This window comes from Cyanistes caeruleus, chromosome 4 (assembly GCF_971803275.1).
Source record: "Cyanistes caeruleus chromosome 4, bCyaCae1.hap1.1, whole genome shotgun sequence".
NCBI lineage: Eukaryota > Metazoa > Chordata > Aves > Passeriformes > Paridae > Cyanistes > Cyanistes caeruleus.
This window is the reverse complement of record NC_141704.1, coordinates 59,855,822-59,876,983: the sequence shown is the minus strand read 5'-3', so window position 1 is coordinate 59,876,983 and position 21,162 is coordinate 59,855,822. Positions and strand designations below refer to the sequence as shown.

At 47.5% G+C, this 21,162-nt stretch overlaps 2 protein-coding genes and 1 long non-coding RNA gene across 8 annotated transcripts in view; 2 read left to right on the top strand and 1 right to left on the bottom strand.

Annotated features, from left to right (window-relative positions):
• Positions 1 to 293: 293 nt before the first annotated feature.
• On the top strand, positions 294 to 2,097 carry REP15 (RAB15 effector protein). The gene has a single exon (XM_023927464.2). The coding sequence runs from the start codon at positions 294 to 296 to the stop codon at positions 1,032 to 1,034; it is 741 nt and encodes a 246-aa protein (XP_023783232.2). The 3' UTR covers positions 1,035 to 2,097.
• A 7,285-nt stretch (positions 2,098 to 9,382) lies between these two features.
• LOC111929785 (uncharacterized) lies at positions 9,383 to 21,152 on the top strand. Its single transcript, XR_015285693.1, has 4 exons — positions 9,383 to 9,456; positions 14,603 to 14,722; positions 16,138 to 16,270; positions 18,055 to 21,152. It is a non-coding gene; the product is annotated as an uncharacterized LOC111929785 (long non-coding RNA).
• BMAL2 (basic helix-loop-helix ARNT like 2) overlaps positions 15,817 to 21,162 on the bottom strand; it is a 32,043-nt gene continuing 26,697 nt past the window's right edge. For 4 of the 6 annotated variants that reach the window (XM_086885033.1, XM_086885034.1, XM_086885036.1 and 1 more), the window contains 3 exons: positions 20,678 to 20,765; positions 19,353 to 19,461; positions 15,817 to 18,358 (listed from right to left, as the gene is read on the bottom strand). In XM_086885033.1, the coding sequence (XP_086741159.1) occupies positions 18,222 to 18,358; positions 19,353 to 19,461; positions 20,678 to 20,765 (334 nt within the window). In that variant the 3' untranslated portion in view covers positions 15,817 to 18,221. The remainder of the gene's footprint in view (positions 18,359 to 19,352; positions 19,462 to 20,677; positions 20,766 to 21,162) is intronic. The other 2 variants (XR_015285691.1, XR_015285692.1) reach the window with 1 other exon arrangement.

The following is a 21,162-nucleotide window of genomic DNA, read 5'->3' as shown; positions in this document are numbered from 1 at the left end:
ACATCAGCCGAAGAAATGGTGCCGGAATTAACAATAAGGAAAACAAGCACCAGATGTATTCAGTAAGTGTGAAAGCTGCAGGGCCTGTTGGGCTGGTCCCTGCCCAGTCAGCTGTGGAGAAACACACCCAGGAGAAAGCCTGGCTGAACCCCACGGGCACACAGAGCTCAGCTCTGCCATCACCTTCACCGGGAAGGCTGCAGGTATCCAAGTGCAGCTGAGTAGGTCTGGCTGAGCCCAGCACCTGCAGAGCCTTTGCTGGAAAATAAAGGTTTGTCCCTGAGGCAATCTGCATGTGGAAACTACCTCCTCCGGCAGAGAAAATGGGCCAGAAGGTCTCCCAGGAGGACAACCAGGAGAACAAGGCTGAAACTCTGGTCATCTGTGAAGTCTTCAGCCAGGGTGTGCTCCATGCATCTCGAAAGCTGGAAGACTATCTCGGTTTTGTGGATCCTCAAAGCAAATTCCAGCCAGCCACAAACACGCTGAGCGAGATCTTCCTGGTCAACTTCATCAGCTTCTGCATGGGAAAGGGCATGGAGGAGCAGATCATGACCAGCAAAATGACCAAGCAGCAGTCCTCCCTGTTTGGAGTGGACTGGATCTGGACTCTGTGTGGGTCTGACAAGCAGATCAAGCTCCAGATCGCTGTGCAGGCTTTGCAGCCGGCCGAGCTCTTCCACGACGAGGGTCCTGCCGAGGATTGCTGCCGGGAGGCTGCGCTGGCCAACGAGTGCTTCCAGAACATGAGCAGGTTTGAGAAGCTGGCTGAGTTCTGCCGCCTGGTGGGACGGGACTGCCTGGGCTTGTTCATCATGTTCGGTGTGCCGGGGAAGCCCAAGGACATCCGAGGAGTCCTGCTGGACAGCGTTGCCAAGGAGGAGCAAAAATGCCACCTGTCGGGCAGGAACGCGCTGCGGCAATTTGTCACCAGCACTGACAGCTCCCTGCCCACAAAAGACATGTTGGAAAATTGCCTGGGCACCAGAAATGGGCTGAAGGACATGGGCAATGTGTACATAAACTTTGTGTGAGCAGCTGGGCAGGAGCAGTGTCTCCGTGCAGCAGCAGGGTCCTCGCAGGGCTCAGCTCTGCCCCTCTCTCTTTCCTCCCCACACTCCATTCCCTCCACCTTCCCCTCAACCCATGGTGTTCCCTTAGCTCCTGCAGAAGCCAGGCTGAGTCAGCCTCTCCAGGTTTTAAAACACCAGGGCAGACCTGCCAGAAAAATGTGTTTATAGAAGGCATGACGTTTTTCCAGAACATTTTGTTCGCCAGACATTAAGTCCTGGCTGGAGCTGCTGAAAGCTTTATCAGCCAGAGCTCTGGGGAGGTCCTGGTGGATTTGACTCAGAGCCTTTGTTTGCTGTGTGGCAGCTTTTTTTCTCTCCTAGGAGGGTGAGCCTGTAATAATGGAAATGTGCTGGTGCTGGTCAGAAGAGCTGCAATGAGTGTGAAGGACAATACCAGGCCTTAAAATGACTGATGGGAAGGAGTGAGCTGGTTTCAATTAAGAGGAAAAGCCCTGCCCAGTGCTAGAAATGGGCTCTGAGAGAGAATTACCTGCCCCAGCATTGGTGCCAGGCTCCACAGGGCCTTGAAGCTGTGAACCAAAGGCAGGGTTGGGGCCAACTGCAAAGCTTTTCTCACGGAATGGCTGTGTCAGGGCAAGGTAGGGGGCAGATGTTAAAGAACACTTGGGAAAAATCAAGCAATGGGGACAAAAACCAGGCCTGATGGGAGTGGGACCTTATCACAACCCCTGACCATGCACAGAAGAGAACAAACCTGGAAGAGGCAAGATTATTTCACTTGGAATTCCTCTTCAGTAGTTTAGCAGCTGATGGTATTTATGGGCTTGGTTTATTCTGTTTCCCCCAGCTTTTACTGGACTAAGTGAGGCTTTTGGGTTGGTTATACAATTATAATTACTTGCTTTACTGTTAACCAGTGAATGAGGCCCTGATCCACATTCAGTCTGGTAAACTCACTTTGGGTATAGCTGTCTGAATAGTCTTGTCAGTGCAAAACTCATCTGACTCTAATTTTCATATAAATTCAGTCATTTAACAGAATAAAAATAATTTTGAAAACACATTCATCTTCCACTATTTACTATTTGAGTTGTAAAATGGGGGCAGCTGTGAGAGCTGAGAATCAGAGGCTGTTACTTAACAAGCCATTAAAAAAGAGCCTAAGGAGGCTGAGACATCAGTGCCACAAGTATTTGCAGCATTCCATGGCAGAGGCAGGGAATCTGAAAGGGGAACTGAAGTAAACACAGAACTGTGACATTTTTGCTGAGTCACAAACACAGCTGGGTTTGGAGAAGGGTGACCTTTCAGTGCTGAAACAGTTCACTGAGATAGAACCGTTTTTAAAGAGATGCTGTCACTGTATTCTGTTTGTGTGGCTGGGTTTGGTGGGACATAGGAGACAGTTCTGGTGTGCTGCATAGAGAACCTGCATAGCTGTGGGGGATTGGGATTTTTTGGCTTTTTAAACTAGCAGAATAATCAACACTGCAGCAGGATTGATACTGGCTTATAAAAACTAATTTGCAGAAAACTAATTTTGCATTAAATTGGTATATTCTAACTAGTATGACTTCACCTATCCAGTTCTTTAGAAAAGCTGGCTCACTAGAAAACTGGGCTTTTTTTCCCTTGCATGCTTTCTCAAGAATGAAAGGGAAGGGGAAAATCCAAGTGTCTTGAGTGTATAGAGTTTGAACTATGAGAGTTACTCACTGTGGCAGTTGTTTTGATTTGATTTGTGTCTCTCAAAGGGCTCTGGTACCTCAGAGATGTCACATAGCCTTGCTATGTTATTTTGGGAGCTGGGTTATGTGTCCCAGACTGCACCACACTCTGGCCCTTTCCCCTGTGGGCTTTAGCTCAGGCCCCTGGGCCCTCAGCCATGGTGGGAATTGGCCAAGGCTCTGGATTCCGGTTAACAACAGTGGAAAGCATTTAACCATGGAACTCTATGTTCATCCACTGAGCCAAGCTGGAGCCTCAGCTCAGGTGACTCACAGCCATCCCCAGGCTTCTGTGACTGCATGTGCTGATGGACCAGCTAAGGTGCAGCCCCCAGCCCCTGATAATCCCAGGGCAGTTTGTGTGACAGCATGACACAAGGTTTGTCCTGAATTCTGAAGAACCTGGAATTCACACCTTTGTCCCTTGGCAGTGTTTTCTGTTCAGATTTCCCTCTGAACACTCACTGCTGGGATACATGGGGGAAAGCCCTGTCCCTGCATGGAAGTCTGTTTTCTAGAGGGACCCCTTTGGAAGTTTTCCTCCCAAATTTGCCCTAAGCCAGGACAAATGGAAACTCCTCTGTGTCTCACCAAGAGGTTCAAAGCCTGTTTGGTTTTCTGGAAGCCCTCAATGAACTCGGCCTCACTCGAGGGTCTTGCTCAGAGGCTCATCATTCCCTCTGCCTGAAGAAGGGGCAGAGAAGGGGCTCTCACATTGGTGAGAGCATTCCCTTTGGGAAGGTTCCATCTGCCTGCCTGTGCAGAAGGCACGGCAGAAATGGGTGTTGAGACCAGAGCTACTGAAAATGAGGGGTTCAGGAAAGGCAAACTCCCTCTGTGTGCTGGAGGCTCCGTGTGCTCCACCAGAGGTGCCCCTGGAGCAGCACCTCTGGAACCACTGGGCCTGGATCCGTGGCTGTGCCGCAGCATTGATCCAGCCCTGCTGGACCAGGAGCTGAGGTGTCCCCCTGCATTCATCCTTGCCCCCACCCCGTGCTCCCCGTTTGTTCTGGCTGCTGCACTGCCCCTGCTGGCCCTTTCTTCTGGTTCTGCCTCCCTTTCTTCCTTTGGCTGGGTTGTGGGAATGCCTCTGCAGCCTTCTGGGGCCGCCTGACAAACACTGGGGTATCATCTGGGGTGCAGTTGAGGATTTGCCGTGAGGACAGAAACCCGGGGTACTGAGGTGAAAGTGAGCCTGGATTGGGCAGGGCTGGGAGCCTGTATCCCAGGGCCTGCTTCATTTCCCAGAAGGATGCACAGGAGTGGGCAATCCAGGCATGAAACAGAGCTGAATGCATCCCACTGCTAGCACAGAGCTGCTGGGCCTGGCTTGTGTGCTGTCCCTATGAATGGGACAAGTGACCCCTGCTTGTGGATGGCTGGAAAATAACCCAGGTGGGGTAGAGAGAGCAGAACTGGAATCATCAGAGCTGCCTCAGGTCAGAGGACATCGGCACTGACCCAGTGAAGGAGATTTGCTTTTGGCCACCTTATCTTTGAGCACAGCAGGTATCAGTTGGAAAGATAGCCAGAGGATGCATTAAATGCCTGCTCAGGGAGGAGTCCCTTGCTCCCTGCCTCTCTTCTCCCTCTGCTCCTGCGTGTGGACTGTGCAGTGTCCTTGTTTCCCACCATTTCCTTTGCCATTTCCTGTGCTAATGTGGCTCCAGACCCCTCATGCTCACCAGAGCTGGAGCTTTGTTGTTCAGGGTCTGCAAACGAGGGACAGAAAAATGCATTTGATCTCAGAGGTTGGAAACAGACTCCCCAAAAGGCAGGGATCCATGGAATGGTAGCTCCCACCCAGCTTGGGTGTCTATTCTGGGTTGTGAGGGCACCTCGGGACACCCCAAAGAGCAGGAGGTGATTGGAGTTGCTGATTAAATCCTGCAGGGGCGCAGCAGCTGCCTGCCAACCCCGTGTCCATCCCCTGCCTGCTCTCAGCTACAGGAGACAGGGATGAATCACCAGGAGCAACCAGCAGAGACCTGCCAGCCCCAACTCCACTGCTCTGGGTCTCCAGCTCCCGTGCCTTTGAGGATCAAGTGGGATTAGATGAACTCTGCTCTCCCTGCAAACCTCCAGCTTCCCTTGGGAGCCTTCCGAATCCCAGAGGTTCCAGTTAAACAGAATGGTAGTAGAGAAGCCCCGGAATTCTGCAGGATGGATATTTAGACAAGCCTGGGCACAAATTAGCATTTTTGTACAAACTGGCATGCAGTCCCTCAAGTGCTTGCAGTAGGTGCTAAATCCCAATCATCCTTCCAAAAACCCAGCACCGAGGCACTTCCCAGCTTCCTGCAGGCATACACCCAGTGTGGGGGGATATTCCAGCATGAACAATTGCTGGGGTGGTCCCTGGTGCAAAGCAAAGGGTGTCAGCTCAGGGCAGGGGCTCAGAAAAAGCTGGCACAGCAGGATCTGCCTAGGGGAAGAGCTGGGGAGGCAGCTTTGGCCAAGGACCATGACAAGTCCAGGGCCCTGAGGGGCACGGAACAAAGGGCTGGAACTGGGCACCTGAGGGGACCCAGGTGGGGAACTCCAGACCATGGGCAGGGGAACCCAGGAGGCGCTGCTGGCTCCAGCCAGAGCCAGAGCCGTGGAATTCCGGAATGGTTTGGGGTGGAAGGGACCCTAAAAGCTCATCCTGCTCCACCCCCTGCAGAGACACCTTCCACTATCCCAGCTTGCTTCAAGCCCTGTTCATCCTGACCTTGGACACTGCCAGGGATCCAGGGGCAGCCACAGCTTCTCTGGGCACCTTGTGCTAGGGCCTCAGCACCCTCATAGGGAAGAATTTCTTCCCAATATCCCATCTATCCCTGCCCTGTGTCAGTGGGAAGTGATTCCCCCCTGTCCTGGCACTCCAGGGTGACAGGTACTACAAAAAGGAGTCAGAGATGGGGACCAGGAGCCTTTCCTCTTACTTTTCCCAGCTAAATGGGACTTGAATCATAATAACTTGGGATATTATTTGTTATGACCTCAGTGTAGGCATGGGACCATATCTGCTGTATTTATGGATACTTTATTCCCCGTTCATTCCTTCTCCTTTATCTCCCCATCGACCACAGGGGTGGCAAGGGAAAAGCCACATCCATGGACACAGAGGGGCCCTTTCATCCAGAGTGGCTCCTGGGCATGGAGGTCTGAAAGGTCTGTGAGTGGAAGACAGGAGTAGATGGACTCAGCTCAGCTGGAAAATGTTTTCCACAGGTCCTGGAGGTTGATTTGGCAGGCGTTCCCTTTGGAAAGCTCTGGTGTTGGCGTTCCTCTCCTGTCTCTACTGCTCTCTCCCCAGAGTTCTCGTGTCATTGTCCCTTGGCACAAGGGGATTTCCCTCTCTTTTGCTACTTGAAGGGACTGGGAGCTTCCCAAGCAGCTGGGAACAGGACTGGCTGGATCCTGTCAGCTCTTTCTGAAGGGAATTTGATCTAATCCTGCTGGCTTCTCCCACAGCAGGTACTGCTCCCTGTTGTTCTCTGCTGCCAGGGAATATCTGGTGGCCAAGTGAAGGAGAGGAAGTGAAATGATGCTTGCAGCAGGCAGAGGTGTGTCTGTGCTGGCTGTGTATAGGGTGTCCTTGGAATCATGGAATCCTTCAGGTTGGAGAAGCCCTCTGAGATCACGGTGCCCAGGTGTTCCCCAGTGCTGTTGAGGCCACCACTGTCCCATGTCCCCAAGTGCCACATCCACACAGCTTTAAATCCCCCCAGGGATGGGGCCTCCAGCCCTGAGCAGCTGTGCCAGGGCTGGACAGCCTTTCCACTATGAGACTTCCCAATATCCAGCCTAAACCTCCCCTGGGATCACGTGAGACCATTTCCTCTTGTCCATTTCAAATGGTTCCAGTCATTCCATTCCCTTTTCATCACCATGGGTTGCATTTTCCCCGTTTTTATCTCTGCTGGGGATGTGAGTTTTTTTCCCAGTCCTTTGGCAAAGCTCCTGGCTAACTCCAGGAGCTCCAAGGGTCAGCCCTTTCCCCCTGATTTTACAGAAATGGCCCCTGGCAGCAATGCCCTGGACAAGGTGGCTTTAACAGTGACCGCCAGGCCCAGCTGCTGGATCAGTCTAAAGACTGAAAACTCCTTTTCTTGCCCTGAATGCCCAGACTCTGTGTCCATAAGAGGCTCCTTTGCTGATGGCACCTCGGGTTTACTCCCCAAGGCAGCAGGGGGAGGAAGCTGTGGTGTGTCAGCGTGGGAACCGTGAGACACACGGAGCACAGCCGGAGCTGTTGGGAAGAGATCTCCCTCTGGGCTGCAGGCACAGATGAGGTCCATGTGCTTCCTGGGCAGCATTCCCATGGGACCATACCCTGTGTGTTTTCCTGGATCCCGCCATGGACACAGTGCAGCAGAATCTCGGTGGCCACAGTTGGGAATTCGGTGAATTGGAAGCAGAGCTGAAGGGTTTGTCCACTAAGAGAAGTGGTGATTATAAACCAAAGCAGCATGGTATTCCACACCAGGGATTTGGGATTGGTGATGGTCCCCATCCATAATCTTTGTTCATTTTCTTTTGGATGCTGCAGCCTGATGGGCTGGGGGAGCTGCTCCTTCATTTCCATTTAATTTTCTGTATTTCATTAATTCTCTGTGGAAATCTGCTTTCAATGAAAGGGCCCAGGAGGATATTGATGTCGTCCCAGGTTCCTGGGATCCACATCTCTGTGTTCAGACCAAGGATTGTTCTGGCTGGCAGAAGCTGCACCAATCTCCCAGGAATCTCAGTCTGGATTTTCTTCTCCCAATTCTCAGCTTGGGGGTGCAGTGCAGCCCTGCACTGTATATAACTCTGTGTATCTCCTAGAAGAGTTTTGGTGTTAAAAAGGGTATTTTGTATTCTGTAGTACTTGTAACTTGATAAAAAAGTATAAAACTGTATCAATGTGGTTTTGGTTGGCTCATTTATATGGTTAATTAAAGCAAATAACTGAGAAGGGGTTTGAGCAGCCCTTGGTTGGAGCTGGCAGCTCTTTTTTATCTCCTCATTCTCTGAATTTCTTTGAATTTTTCCTTAAGCAGTTACTGCAATCCAGATGCACAATGAGGAGAACAGCATTGCTGCCCTGCTGGATTGGGAAATCCAAGTGCAAATCCTCAGAGGGATTGAGGGGATGGGGATCTGAGCCTCAGGCTGGGTTTTGGCAGCAGGAATTCAGTGAGGAGGGGAGAGGGGAGATCCCCCAAAACTGGTTAAAGCAAATTCTGGTGGGTTTGGGTGCCCCCACTCCAAAAAATGATCCTGGTTAAAGGGGACTTGAGGAAGAGTGGGATGTGTTGGGAGGGGGCTGTGCTGGAACCCCCAAACCCTGGTCAGGGATGCTGGGCAGTGTCAGCTCCATGGGGACATTATGGTGGGGGGCTGTGCTGGGATCCACAGATTCCAGCCAGGAATGCTGGGCAGTGCCAGCTCTTTGGGACAGTGCCTGATCCAGAGAGTTTTCCCATTATTTTCTGTCATGTGCAGCACCTGGCACTTCATTAGAGTCCCACAGGCCAAAAATCCCATGGGAGCACCTGGAATCACAGCCAGCCAGACAGAAGCCGTTCCAGGACTGGAAATGAGATGTTCCACAGACTTATTTTTCCCAATGACAGGAATGATGGATTTGTCTTTACAAACAAGCTGTGGGTCTGCTGGTAAATAAAACTAGCCCTGAGAGATAAAAGAAACAATGGGAAAGATTCCACTGGTTTATGAATGGAAAAAAAAGATATTTGCCTTTACAAACAAACTGTATGTTTGCTGATAAATGAGACTGGATATTGAAAGATGAAAGAGACAATGGGAAAACACCATAAATTCCATAAGAATTAACAATTAAGAGGGAGGGTTATACTTTGGAGGGGAATCTTAGGAATGCCTGATAGGGCAGATTCCTGATAGGTAAGTCTGTACCTCCCAAGTACCTCAGCCAATGTAGCCAGGAAATTAGGATAAAAAGGAGGCTGCATCCTCCAAAAATTTGAGAGACCCCAGGGAAATGCCCCATGTCCTCTCACTTTATTCGAATAAGTAAAAGCACTCCTCTGTCTCCTTTTTGGACATAAACCTCTGGTGTTTGTGGATGAATCTTCCTGACACCAATGCGTTTTTAATTTAAAGCAATTTTAAATTTAAGAACACTGCCAGTGCTCCGACCCCCCTACCCCGACCCCCTATCCTTAGTTTTGGGATTTGTCCATGAGAATTATCTGCCTAGAGTGGATAAAAGGTTCAAAATAAATCCCCCGGCTGTGCAGGGACGGGCGGGGTCTGGGGGGTCCCGGAGCCCCGGCGGGACCCCAGCCCCGAAGCAGGAGCGGCAGCGCCGGGCTCGGCCCCAGCGCCCGTCCCGGAGCGGCTCCTCCCGCCCGCGCCGATCCCGGGGCCCATCCCAGCGCCAATCCCGCCCCGGTCCTCCGGCCCCGGGACCCCCAGCGGACACGGGCAGGAGCCGGACCCCGGCGCCAGCACAGGTGTGACGGGCGGAGACGCGAGCGGCCGTTCCCGCCCCATCGCGGGCAGGCCGGGGCTCGCTGAGGCGGGGCCGGGGCCTCAGGGGCCTCAGGGGCGGGGCTCAGGCCCGGCTCAGGCGCGCGGAGCCCCGGAGCGGCTGCGCGGGGCGGGGCCGAGGCGATTTAATGCCCGGAAATGGCGCCGGCCGCCATTTGCTCACTCAGGGCACGGTGAGGAGGGCCCAGCCGGTGAGGCGCGGGGGCTTCGGCCTCCCCTTCTGTCCTCCCCTTTACTCCTCCTTCCTTCTCCCGGTATTCCCCTTCTTTCTCCCTCTTTCCCCCACTTTCCTCTTCCCCCAAACCCGACCCCCCCGATTCTTCCTCTCCTGTCCCTACCCTGTTACCCCCGCATCTGTTCCCATCTCCCCGTCGTCTGTCCGCCCTCCCTCTTCCCCCCACACCGGGCCTTTCCCTTCCCCTCCCGCTTCCCTCCTCACTCCTCACCTCCCCTCTCTCCCCGCCCTCGGTGCAGTCCCCGCAGGGGGCTGCTCACACACACCGGCGCCACTGCGCCTTCCCCGGGGCTGGCAATGGCTCTGGAACCAAAAGCACCTTCCCAGGCTGGAGAGGCTTTCTTAAAGAACCACCTCTGGAAAGCAAACGGCTATGGAAGAAATGGAGTGGTAATTTACAATAATAATCATAATAGTATTGGGAAAGAGCAACAACGGGAGCAACAATAATTCCAAAGGTCCAGGAAGGATGCTGAGCTTTAAATGGGTTTTGAGTGAGGCAGCATCTCCTGGGAGTTGTAAAGCACAGCTCCAGGTCTGGGATTACAGGAGCAGTGCAAACTCCTACTGTCCAACCCCTGGATTTGCCTCCTGCCAGCACGCTGCACCTTGGGCATGTTGGGGTACAGATGCTGCTGCCTCGAGGGACTGGGAAAATGAACATTAAACCCCTTCCCACAGGGCTGGCTCTGAGCTCTGGCTGGGGAAGGTATTTGGCACCCCTGGCATTTCAATGGAATCTGTTTCCAGCGTTTTGGAGATACACTGAATAAACCCAGGGCACACAAATAAACCTTTATCCATAGGGCCAGCCCTAGGGAATACAAAATTATTCCTTTGCCTGCTCAAACAAACCAGCAGCCAATTTTTGGGGAGCGACCCCAGACTCTTGTCTCCCTGCCTGGCTGTAAAAGACTTGCAGAGGCTTTGGAGTTCATACATGCTTGTCATGATTTGGATACTTCATTTAAATTCCATTCATAGTAAGGAACTGGAAATGTTCTAAAGGCCCCTCCACTCATACTTGAATTTTAAGCCCATTGCCACCAATGAATTTGGATTTCCTTTTTTTGGGAGCACCCCACTTCTGCTTCTTTATGCACGGTGCCTCCATGTGGGAAATGAAACAAAATAAATGTGGACTAAAGTCTGGAATGCAGCTTCCAAGTCAAGTTACCTGCTAGGAATGACTCCAGCTCTCTGGTACCTCAGGTTGTTTAACCACAGCCTGGCCCTTTAGGGCTGTAGACTGAGCTGCACAACTTGGGAGCTGGCAAGTAACAGCAGCTGAGGCCTCATTCCAGCTGTACAAAAAAATAGGGATTGGGCTGCATTTGGATACATGCAGGCAGGTTTGGGCCACTTCAGGAAGCTTCAGCTCCTGTTTTTCAGAAATTCCATCAGGCATAATGCCTTTTCACAAATCTCTTCTAAGGTACATTAGAACCTGCATAGGAAAATGGACTCAAGCCCTTTGCTCCATTTGCCTCAGGTCCTAAATTCCAATGGGACAGACAAGTCCCTCTCCTCCCCAAAGCTCCACACTGTAGGCATGGAGAATATTCCCACCCCGTGTCCCATTTGTGCTGTTTACTTTTTGGAATGCAGCGACACTTGTATTGCTCAATCCGCTGCCAGTGCAATCCACACAGAGCCTACACACGGTGCTGCTGGTAGCGGCTGTGCTCGGGCCAGAATAAGGAGAGCCAGCAGAGCCTCTGGAGGCTCAGGCCCAGCCAAGCCCAGCCTGGAACTCTTCCCTGTGCTCCTCACTCACACGAGGGAGCGCACACGCGTTACACCACAGCCAAGCGCTGAACACCAAAGCTTCCCTTCCTCCCCAGACACAGCCACAGAGGTGCAAAGCACCTTCTTACAGCTCCAGCTGCAGCCCAGCCACGGTGGGAGCAAGCGCAGCTATTTCAGCTGGTAGAAGTCACGGCTCGAGCAGAAACAGACCTCGAGAAGTAATTACAGGATGTAGGAACCCCAGGCCTTAAATCAAACCGCATTTGTCAGCTCCAGATAAAACTCGTCACTGCAGCTTCACAGCACCAGGGCCTGAAGCGCCCTACTAGAGCCTCTCCCCAAAACTTCCCGAAAAGTTACGTCAGGTCCAGCACAGAAACAAGGCACAGAAGGTCGGGAGTGCCGAAAGCACTGGGACACGGCACGGGGGACAGGGACACACCACGGGGGACAGGGACACACGGCACGGGGGACAGGGACACACGGCACGGGGGACAGGGACACACGGCCGGGGGACAGGGACACACCACGGGGGACAGGGACACACGGCACGGGGGACAGGGACACACGGCCGGGGGACAGGGACACACGGCACGGGGGACAGGGACACACGGCACCGGGGACAGGGACACACGGCACGGGGGACAGGGACACACGGCACGGGGGACAGGGACACACGGCCAGGGGACAGGGACACACGGCACGGGGGCCAGAGGCTGTCAGGACGTGCCGGGGCAGCCCCCGTTGCCCCCCGCTCCGGGCACACGCGGCGCTCCCGGCACCGGGGCGGCTCTGGCCCCGCTGCCGGGGGCCCCGGGCCATGGCGGCGGCAGAGGAGGAGCCGCCGGGGCAGGGCACGGCGGGGCTCATCCCGCCGGGACACGAAGTTGCCGCAGTCGGCTCCGAGCGCTCTCGGAGCGGGTCCCGGGAACTTCCCTTCCCTGCGGCCGAACCGCGCAGAGCCCTCCCGGGGCGGCCGCGCCTCCGCCGGCTCCGGCAGCCCGCGCCACTCCGCTCGGTGCCCGCCCCGGGATCGACCCCGCGGGAGACATTATCGTGGAAATGTGTGCTCTTCTTCAACTTCTACAACTATTGTAGCTGGGCTGTCAAAGCTGTCCTGGCTTTCAGCTTACTTTCTTCTTACTTTCAGCTACCTGAAGTAATCTGATTGTTAAATACTCAGCAGAGCAAACTGTTTTGGCCTTGAGCTTTGGTACGACATCTTGTTAAGCCCTAGGACAAGGCACTGCACAATTTCTAGCTGTCAAATCCATACCTGAACTTTTCTCCTTGTGTTTAAATTCCCCTCCAATCTCTTCCTAAAAAGGACAGCAGAGATTCGGTGCCCAAAGGATTCATAATCCAGAGGAGCTGAAGGACAAAATGCTCCCAAACTGTACCCCCTAAACAGTCAAACTTCTGACCTCAGCTGTCCCATCCCTGGCTCTTCCCAAAGTGTTTGAACACTCGAAGGAAAGCCCTGCACACTGAACCTGCTGCTGAACTGATGGAAGAGATGCTGTCCTGTCTTGGCTCTGCTGCAAAATTTCAGATCTAAAGTTTCTCTGTCCCGAAGTTTCTGGTTTCTACATCCCAAAATGCAGAAGGCCGTTTAAGAAGTGACCATTCTGCCCCAGTGCTTGGGATTGTTTCAAGTGCCCGGTGTCAGATGATCAGTCTTGTGCATTTGATCTGGAACCTTGTGTAATTAGCCCCTGAAAACAAGAAAAAGCAAACTCTAGTTCCTTTTTGGGTGGACAAGGAAGCTTTCCATACAATTTCACATACCCACCAGGGTGCAAAAGTAATTAGCTACAGAAACCTCTCCAGCATGAACACTGAGCGTGAAAGCAGCATGAACCTCAGAGATGTGTCAGCTGGATCTGGAAATCACAAAGAACAGTGTTACAGATCAGATGCTGCATATTTTATGTAAAATGTGAGCAAGAGAAAACCTCCTGACATGAGCAGGAATCACATCAGGCTCAGCTGGAGGAATCCATACCATGGCCATAGCACATCTACTGGAAAAGATTGGGTGTTCCAGACCATTGTCTGAATCATTGCTGTCATCAAAAGCAGGACAGGAAAGGTTACACTTTGAGAAACATGGTTTGTTTTTTTAAAAGATGATCTAGGAGCAGGCAGTAAAATACTGTAATAAACCACAAGCAAGGCAGCCCCGAAAACTGTTGTGATTTAAAAAGCTGGGGGTTCATAAAGGAGTACTGTCACAAAGATCTAAGTGGTCACGAGTAACAGAGAGAGAAAAAATAAGAATCAACTCTGCTTGCTCTGGCAGCTCCAGAAGCAGCAATCCACAAATCAAACAGAAATCTGCAAATGAAACTAGCAGGAGACCAAAAGAGGAGAAGCAGCTCTTCCTGCAACAATTTTCTTAGGAGTCAGCCTGTGTCCATTGCTGCCCCCAGCAGAAAGGGCATCCTGAACACCAGAGGGGCTGGAACACAAATTCCATGGAGAATGAAGTGAGAGCAGCCCAGAGCTGTTCAGAGCAAATCTTTAGAAGCTGACTGGAGCTTGCTGAAACAACACTAAGCTCACCTGCCTTTTTGTTTGATAAGGGATTTATCATCCCTTCAATGATAATGAAATAGTATCTGATACTGGAACTGCATTTACAGATGAAAACAAAAAAATCTTAAAATTCTTAAAGACCTAGCAAATCAAATTTATATAAAGCACAAGGGAAGAGCAGGGGCAAACACTGATCTTTCCTTTCTGGTGACCAGAGGCAAGACTCAGGGGAATGGAGCTGGGCCAGGGTAGGGTCAGGCTGGAGATCAGTGAAAGGTCCTTCCCTCAGAGGGTGTCAAGCACTGAAGAGGCTCCCCAGAGAGTGGTCACGGCCCCAAGAGTGGCCAGAGCTCCAAGAGTGTTTGGATGACACTCTCAGGCAGAGGGTGGGATTTTTGAGTTGGACTCTATGATCCTGATGGGTCCCTCCTAAATCAGGAGATTCTATAATTGTGTAATTAAGAAATCAATTTGCTTATCCTATTGTGACAAGATGAAGTCTAAGGATAGAACCATTCCTCTCAAAGAATTTCTATCCACTCATCTGAAAGTATTTTGCTAAATATTAAAGGGCCAGTGGTATTGCCTTCTCTGCAATACATCCCTATCTGTAAGGTTTATGAAAACAGCAGTGTTTGAAGTCAGATTTATTTGTTTAAAAGCATTGCACGTTACCTGAGCTGTTGTAGAGTTCAGAGTCCTGCTGCTCACCTTACAGTACCTTCCAGGAGTACCCTGATAAGCCTCACTGTTACCCATTAAGAGTGTTACCCACAAGCCTATTAATTATGTGACTTTCTCTCTGTTGTGCCAAGGTTCCTGAGTGGTGTAGGACATGTAACAGATGATGGGTCATGTACACTTGGAATCTGAAAATGCCAGGGAAGAAAAGTTACCACCCAGACAGGGCCAGCATGGTGGCAGCAACAGCTAAGGTAGAGCTTTCCCACAAAACTTTGTACCTTTTCCAAAGATTGTGTGATTATTTCTGATGGTTTTGACAGGAAAGCAAATGAATAATAAAAAGTTATCTGCAGTGCCCACATACCTGAACTTACCTTTAGCTGATTAGGCAGGCTGAGGTACTGTATTATCTTTTCTGTTCCACTTTGGATCATGAACAGAAACTCTGCTGTGAGCAGTCACTAAAATCACTTTAGCCTTTTGTGCTTGTAAGTAAACCAAATTTTCCAGTATTCTAAAAAATTGAAGATCCACAGCAAATTCCAGAATTACAAAGCACCACAGGAAAGAAACCTGGAATCAATCTCTGCTTTAGACCCATACAGCAGCACTGTACTTGACCATACCCTACAAAGGAATCCCAAAAGCACAGAAAGGATCCTCCCTGTCCCCAAAACATCAAGTGACAAATGCTCACAGGTACACCACACTGGTTAAAAAAGACCTTGGAGATCAAGCTGTAATCCATGACCACCAAATCCACCACTACCACATCCATCAGTGCCACACCTGCACATCTTTTAACCTCCTGGAATGGTGATTTCTCCACTGCCCTGGGCAGCCTCTACCAATGCTTAATAACCCTTTTTTTTACCAATATCCAATCTAAACCTCCCCTGGCACAACTCGACACCAGCTCCTCTCTTCCTGTCCCTTGGGAGCAGAGCCTGACCCCCACCTACCTCCAGTCAGGGAGTTGCAGAGTGCTGAGGTCTCCCCTGAGCCTCTTTTTTTCCAGGCTTAGCATTCCCAGCTCCTTCAGCTGCTCCTCATAGGCCTTCTGCTTGCAACAGGAAATGAAGAAGTTCAGGGTTAATGTGCGGACACCCTCAGAGTTCATCCCTGGAGGACATGAGGGTATTCTGAAGTTCTGTTTGAATCCCAAAAAATGCACATTAGCTTGGTTTACAGGCTCTCCCATGCCTGGGGAGCATCACATTGAGCTACCAAAACCCACAGGAGTTCCACATCCCTGTTTATGTTTTTAGGGAAGGAGCATGGGATCTGAAAGAACAAGTACTTCATATTTCAGTTCAGTATCAGACAGAATTGCCAGCAGACTAAGCAGGGCATCAAAATAGTATTTATTGACCTGATTGAACCACATCCTACCATTATCTGCACCATGCCAGGAAGAAACTTCAGTATCTCAATAGAATTGTGTTGTTATACAAAGATAAGCACATACTATCTCAATTGTATTCAAAAATATCTATTGGTTTCAACAGAAATATTTACAAGTGACACTTTTTTCTTGAAAAAGCTGATTTAAGCCAGAAAAAAACTTACAAATAGTAAAGGGAGAATCTACTAAATGAATTGAAAGTCACAATATTTGTCATTGACTGCAAAAGAATCAAAGTTACATTTTTTGTTTTATTTTTAGGGATAGCCAAGGATCCAAAAATAGTGGCTTGAGTCTAAACACATAAATCTTGTGAAAGAATTAATCTGCTCCTGCAATAACAACAGCTGCCCCATTTCCAAACTAATCCAGTTTAAAAAACTGTTCTAATAAGGTCTGTACAATTTTTAGTTACGTATGTAGTCATTTATCTATGAGCTACAGTGTTTGCTGGTTTATTTAGAATTTATTTCTAGAATAGAAAAGAGAAAATGCATTTTACAATGGCACAATCTCAAGTTCTCAAATTTCTTTTACACAAATAGATTTCTGTCAGTTCTTAGAAAGTGCCTGTTTATTTCTCCTACTTTGCTTCATGATATAGCCCAAAATTCAGAAAAGGCAGAAAAGTTTATTCTAATAAAACAAGAGAACTGATGATTTTGGCCCCGTGTCAGTAAAAAAGAGATCTGAACGCAGGAAATTACCTCAAAATTTAATTTAAAAGAAAAAAGTCTATAGAGTTAAAAAAAAAAGAAAAAGCAATCCAAGAAGCCATTCTAGCAAATCCCCATCATCAAAAACTCAATGTTTGCAAAAGGAGTCAGTCATGCTCTGCCAAGCATAGGAAGCCACTTCATGTCCAGATCGTGTTCTCATGAGGACAGGGGCAGCTCCCCAGCAGCACAAGGATGACATCTAGTGACGGCCATATCCACCTGTTCCCAACTCCAGCCTTCCTAAAAACACCAGCCCAGGCTGCCATGCTCACCTGGAGTGAGAGAGGTTAGGGTGGTACCTTTGTTTAAATGTCTGTATTAAAAAGATGCACATGTATCAGGTATCTTCAAATGCTACCCTTTCATTAACTGAATTAAAAAAACAAACAAACAAACAAAAAAACCAAACATGAAGAAAACATGAAAAAATCTGTAATTGTATGATATATCATCTATGCAAAAATTTGTTTCAACCTTCAATACCAGAGATAAAAAGATCCTCTTGCTATATTAGTGCTATGTTGTTCTAATGCAACCTCTAAAGTGCCACATTCTTGAGTAATTTGCTGTAACTGGGATACAATCCTTGCAAAAGTTGTTCCCAAAAGATCGTCCTGCATAGCATTTACTTACACAGCTATAGTACAGAGAGATTTTTAAAAGTCACACACTCAAGAAATACAAAATTCTCTCAATCTCTCCAAAACCAGAAAAGATGCTCTAGAATTTTAACATTTTTTTCACCAACAGGGTGAGTGCAAGCTTCACCCTGGAGCCAAGACTATCCATTCAAACTTCTCTAGTTAGTCAAGACCCTGGGACAAGACCAAAGTGCTTTATTACAAATAGAACATTTTTTTCTCTGTCTCTATGCACTGCCTCTCTAATCATACATTACAAATAACATAAAACAATAATTAAGAGTTTTTGTTGCTTTTTTCTTATGCCCTTCTCGTGTTTGTGTACTGGGAAAATGAGTGTTTTTCTCAAAACATTCTCTTTTATTTATTAGGGTGATCCAACCCCCCAGTCCTTGCTCCCAGAACCATAGGCTTCATTTTCACCTTTGACTGCAAAAACTGCACTGCTGAGAAGTGCAAGGAATCACAAACTGCATCATTTGAGAATTACAATACCTTATTTTACAACTGTAGTGTGTGCAAATAATTATTTCAATTAAATTTAATAGTTACAAATATTCTCAAACCATGTAAGTACAGTAGGTTCTACAGAAAGTAACATGGATAACCAATATTCTGCAACTTGAAACAAAAATAATAAATAAAAGTTTGAAGTATTAAAACTAAGAAAAAGTAATCCTGTACATTGTACAGTACCTTTTGGTTAAAGCTTCTTAGCAAAAATATACTTATGTGTTCTAAGCATTCCAGTTACAGATGTTTCAATATTAAAATTTCAAGATTTCCTCATCACGAAAAAATATTGCATTTGTCCACAGGTGCAGCAGAAGATGTCTCTCACTCTGAACAAGGCTTCAGTCTTTAAAAATCCAGAGACAGCAAGTCTGAATTCAAAGGAACCATTACAAAACTCCAGTACAGTACTGAGGATGTAGGGTTGTTGTGCATGAGGGGTTTTTGACATTCCTTACTCCCAGAAGCAGCTCTAGAGGGCCCACTGGATATCACTGAGGTCAGCTGGGTCTCCCAGCCCTCCGTCAGCCTCCAGGTAATTCATCAGAGCTGTCATTGCAGTGTCATCGTTCTCACAGATGGCATCGAAGTCCAGCTGAGAATTGCCACCTACACAGTGATTAAAACAGGGCGTTTGAAGCAGTATGGACACTATGAGGCATGGAGAACATGGCAACTTGCAAAACAGAATTGGTTTGAAGCAGTACCTGCCTTTGAAGTCAAGGCAAATATTTCTGTTAAAAAAAAACCTAACATGACTCCCTTTTGCTTTAAAACCATTACTCCTGTGTCATTGGGGTTGTTTCTAATTATTTTTTCCCAAACCCTTATTAGAGGATTAACATTTTTTCCTTTGTGTTTCTTTTTCAGTGTTTTTTTTTTTTAGTTGGTTGGTTGGTTTGGGGTTGTCAGAGTTTGGGTTTTTAAATTTTTTTTGAAAAGGCTCATAGTTAACTCAAAGAAAGCTGTAGGTTCTAAATAAATCCCTGGTAAATGAGGGAGAAGGAGATGGAAAAGTTTCTAAGAGCTAAAATACAAGATCAGCATAAACATGGCTTTTACAGCATTTTGCCTTTTATGTTAAACATAATGCGGTGGCATTTTCCTCAAATAAGAATCCTGTATCCAGACAAACTTAACAAGGGAAAGACAAAAAAAATGCTTTCTAAATAATTTTGATCAGTCCTTTGTGTCAACTACTCCCAGCTTGCAGCTAAGAAAGAGGTAAGGTGCTAAAGGACAATAATTCATAAATTCCAAGAAATTCCCTGACATTACATTGAAATACTTTTCCCTTTCCATTTCTGTCCTGGAGAGAGAACAGTAAAGTGCCTCATGAAAAGTGTAAGAATGTAATGGTAAACTTTAGTTACAGATGTTGTTTTTTGTCATGAGATTGCCTCACTGATCAAATTTTTCTCTTTGCCTTGCAGCAATAACACGTCTGTTTTCAGAGTGCTCTCATCTTCAGACAGTCAGCCAGCCAGCCAAATCTCTTTACAATTTATATATGGTTGTAAAGTGGTGCACTCAGAAATTACACCATTGATCAGAAATGTCAGCCCCTGTAACTCCCAGAATACCCAAGAGAAATAGATCTTACTGAGGAGAGGTTCATTACTGGGAAATGGAATAGCACCCTGGGTTTGTTCTGAATTCTCTAGGACTTCTGTTTCTGAAGGACATAACTGAACCAACTCTTTATTTGGCACCTGAAAGAGCAGAATTGGTAGAAAGGACAGAATTAGATCCTAAATTTAGTCACAAATATTACACTACAGAAACATCATAGATTGCTGTCAAATTATTAAGAACTAAATAGAGAAAGTGAAAAATCCATCAGGCAGATATTTTGCATTTAGAAACAATTTTTTTAGAAGTTCATATAGCACTGCACCTAGCTTAAATAAAATCTGTAAGTTACACAGCTGTCAAAGATACTTCACAGTGATGGCACTGCATGAGGGTCTAACTCTGTGTTCAGTAAATAAAGCCAGCACCAAATGCACTGGTTTGCACTTCCCACATCTACTACCATAAACTACAAATTCCAGTGTCCTCATGTTTGCCACTGTCAAAACATTCCAGTCAAGAGATTAAAAAAGCCCTCATGCCTCCTAGGTTCTATATGCATTAAACTATATTGATCATAGCAATAGGGATGGAAGTCATTCTAACCCCAAAAAACAGATAATTTTTTTCCTGATATTGGTTTCATTTAACACATACATGTAACTTAGCTGGAGAAATTCCTAGGATTGCCTGACTTTTGTATAGTCTACCAGGAAATTAATAAAGGCAAAATGCTTTCCAAAAGTTTTAGGAACAAATGGGATACCAAAGCCCAGAATCAAGAAAAAACTTCAATGAATATGATGAAATTATCCTTATGATGAGACATTACATGATTTAGAGAGTTCAGCATATAAAAATCAAACAACTTTAAGGAGAAAAATCTGTGGTAACACAGGGGAAAACAGATCATAAAAAAGGGGGAAGTCAAAGCAGTTCCTAGACCAGAATAGTGGGGTTTTTTTATAGGAAATGAGAATTGCAGTGAAAAGAAATGAAAATTGCAGTGAAAACATAAACTGTTTTTAACAGGAAAGAAATTTGCATTCAAAGAAGAGTTGTTTGAGAAGTTTGTTCATGCAGTATAGTTTGTGGTGCAACAAGCACTAGTAGATTTACAAGCACTACTAGGTTAGCATAACTATCCATTTTTAGAAGAATAAATGAAATACCTTCAAAGTCACAATTTTAAACATTTCAAAACAGCACAGATTTTTTTAAAAGTCTCTTCAAAAACACTGATTAAAAGTACACATTCTCTCACGAAAACAAATCAGGGCAATCTGGCTCAAACACAGGTTTTGAGCTGCCACCGACCTCTTAATTTTGGATTTTTACAGGCAGGGGTGTACTCACATCGCTGCAGTTTATAGTTAAAGCTGGAGAAGGTGACTTTCTGAGGAGATGTGACGGACTTAACTCTCCAGAGGGTGAGGAATGCAACCTAAAATTGCATATGTTTACCAGGTCACATTAATCAAACACTGAAAAACAGACTGTGTGGTGCAGAACCCACCAGACCTCCCCAGTGACAAAGCATGAGTCTGATAATTGGAAATAATAATGTCTCCAATTCTCCTGAAGATTCTAAATTATCCTGCTCCATGGTTTGGTAGCAGAAAATAGAAGAGAGATCAGAAAAGGCCATGGGCCACAATTCCTTGAGCACACTTTTCTCTCTCTGTTGAATCACCAGCAGAGTGATGTGCACTGCCAGGCATAAAACTGACATTAATTATAATGGTATCTCATAATGTTATTGTTCAACCTAAAAAATGTTATACATATAATACAATAAAAGTGAACCTGGAGCAACCCTCACATAATCATACATCCCTTGT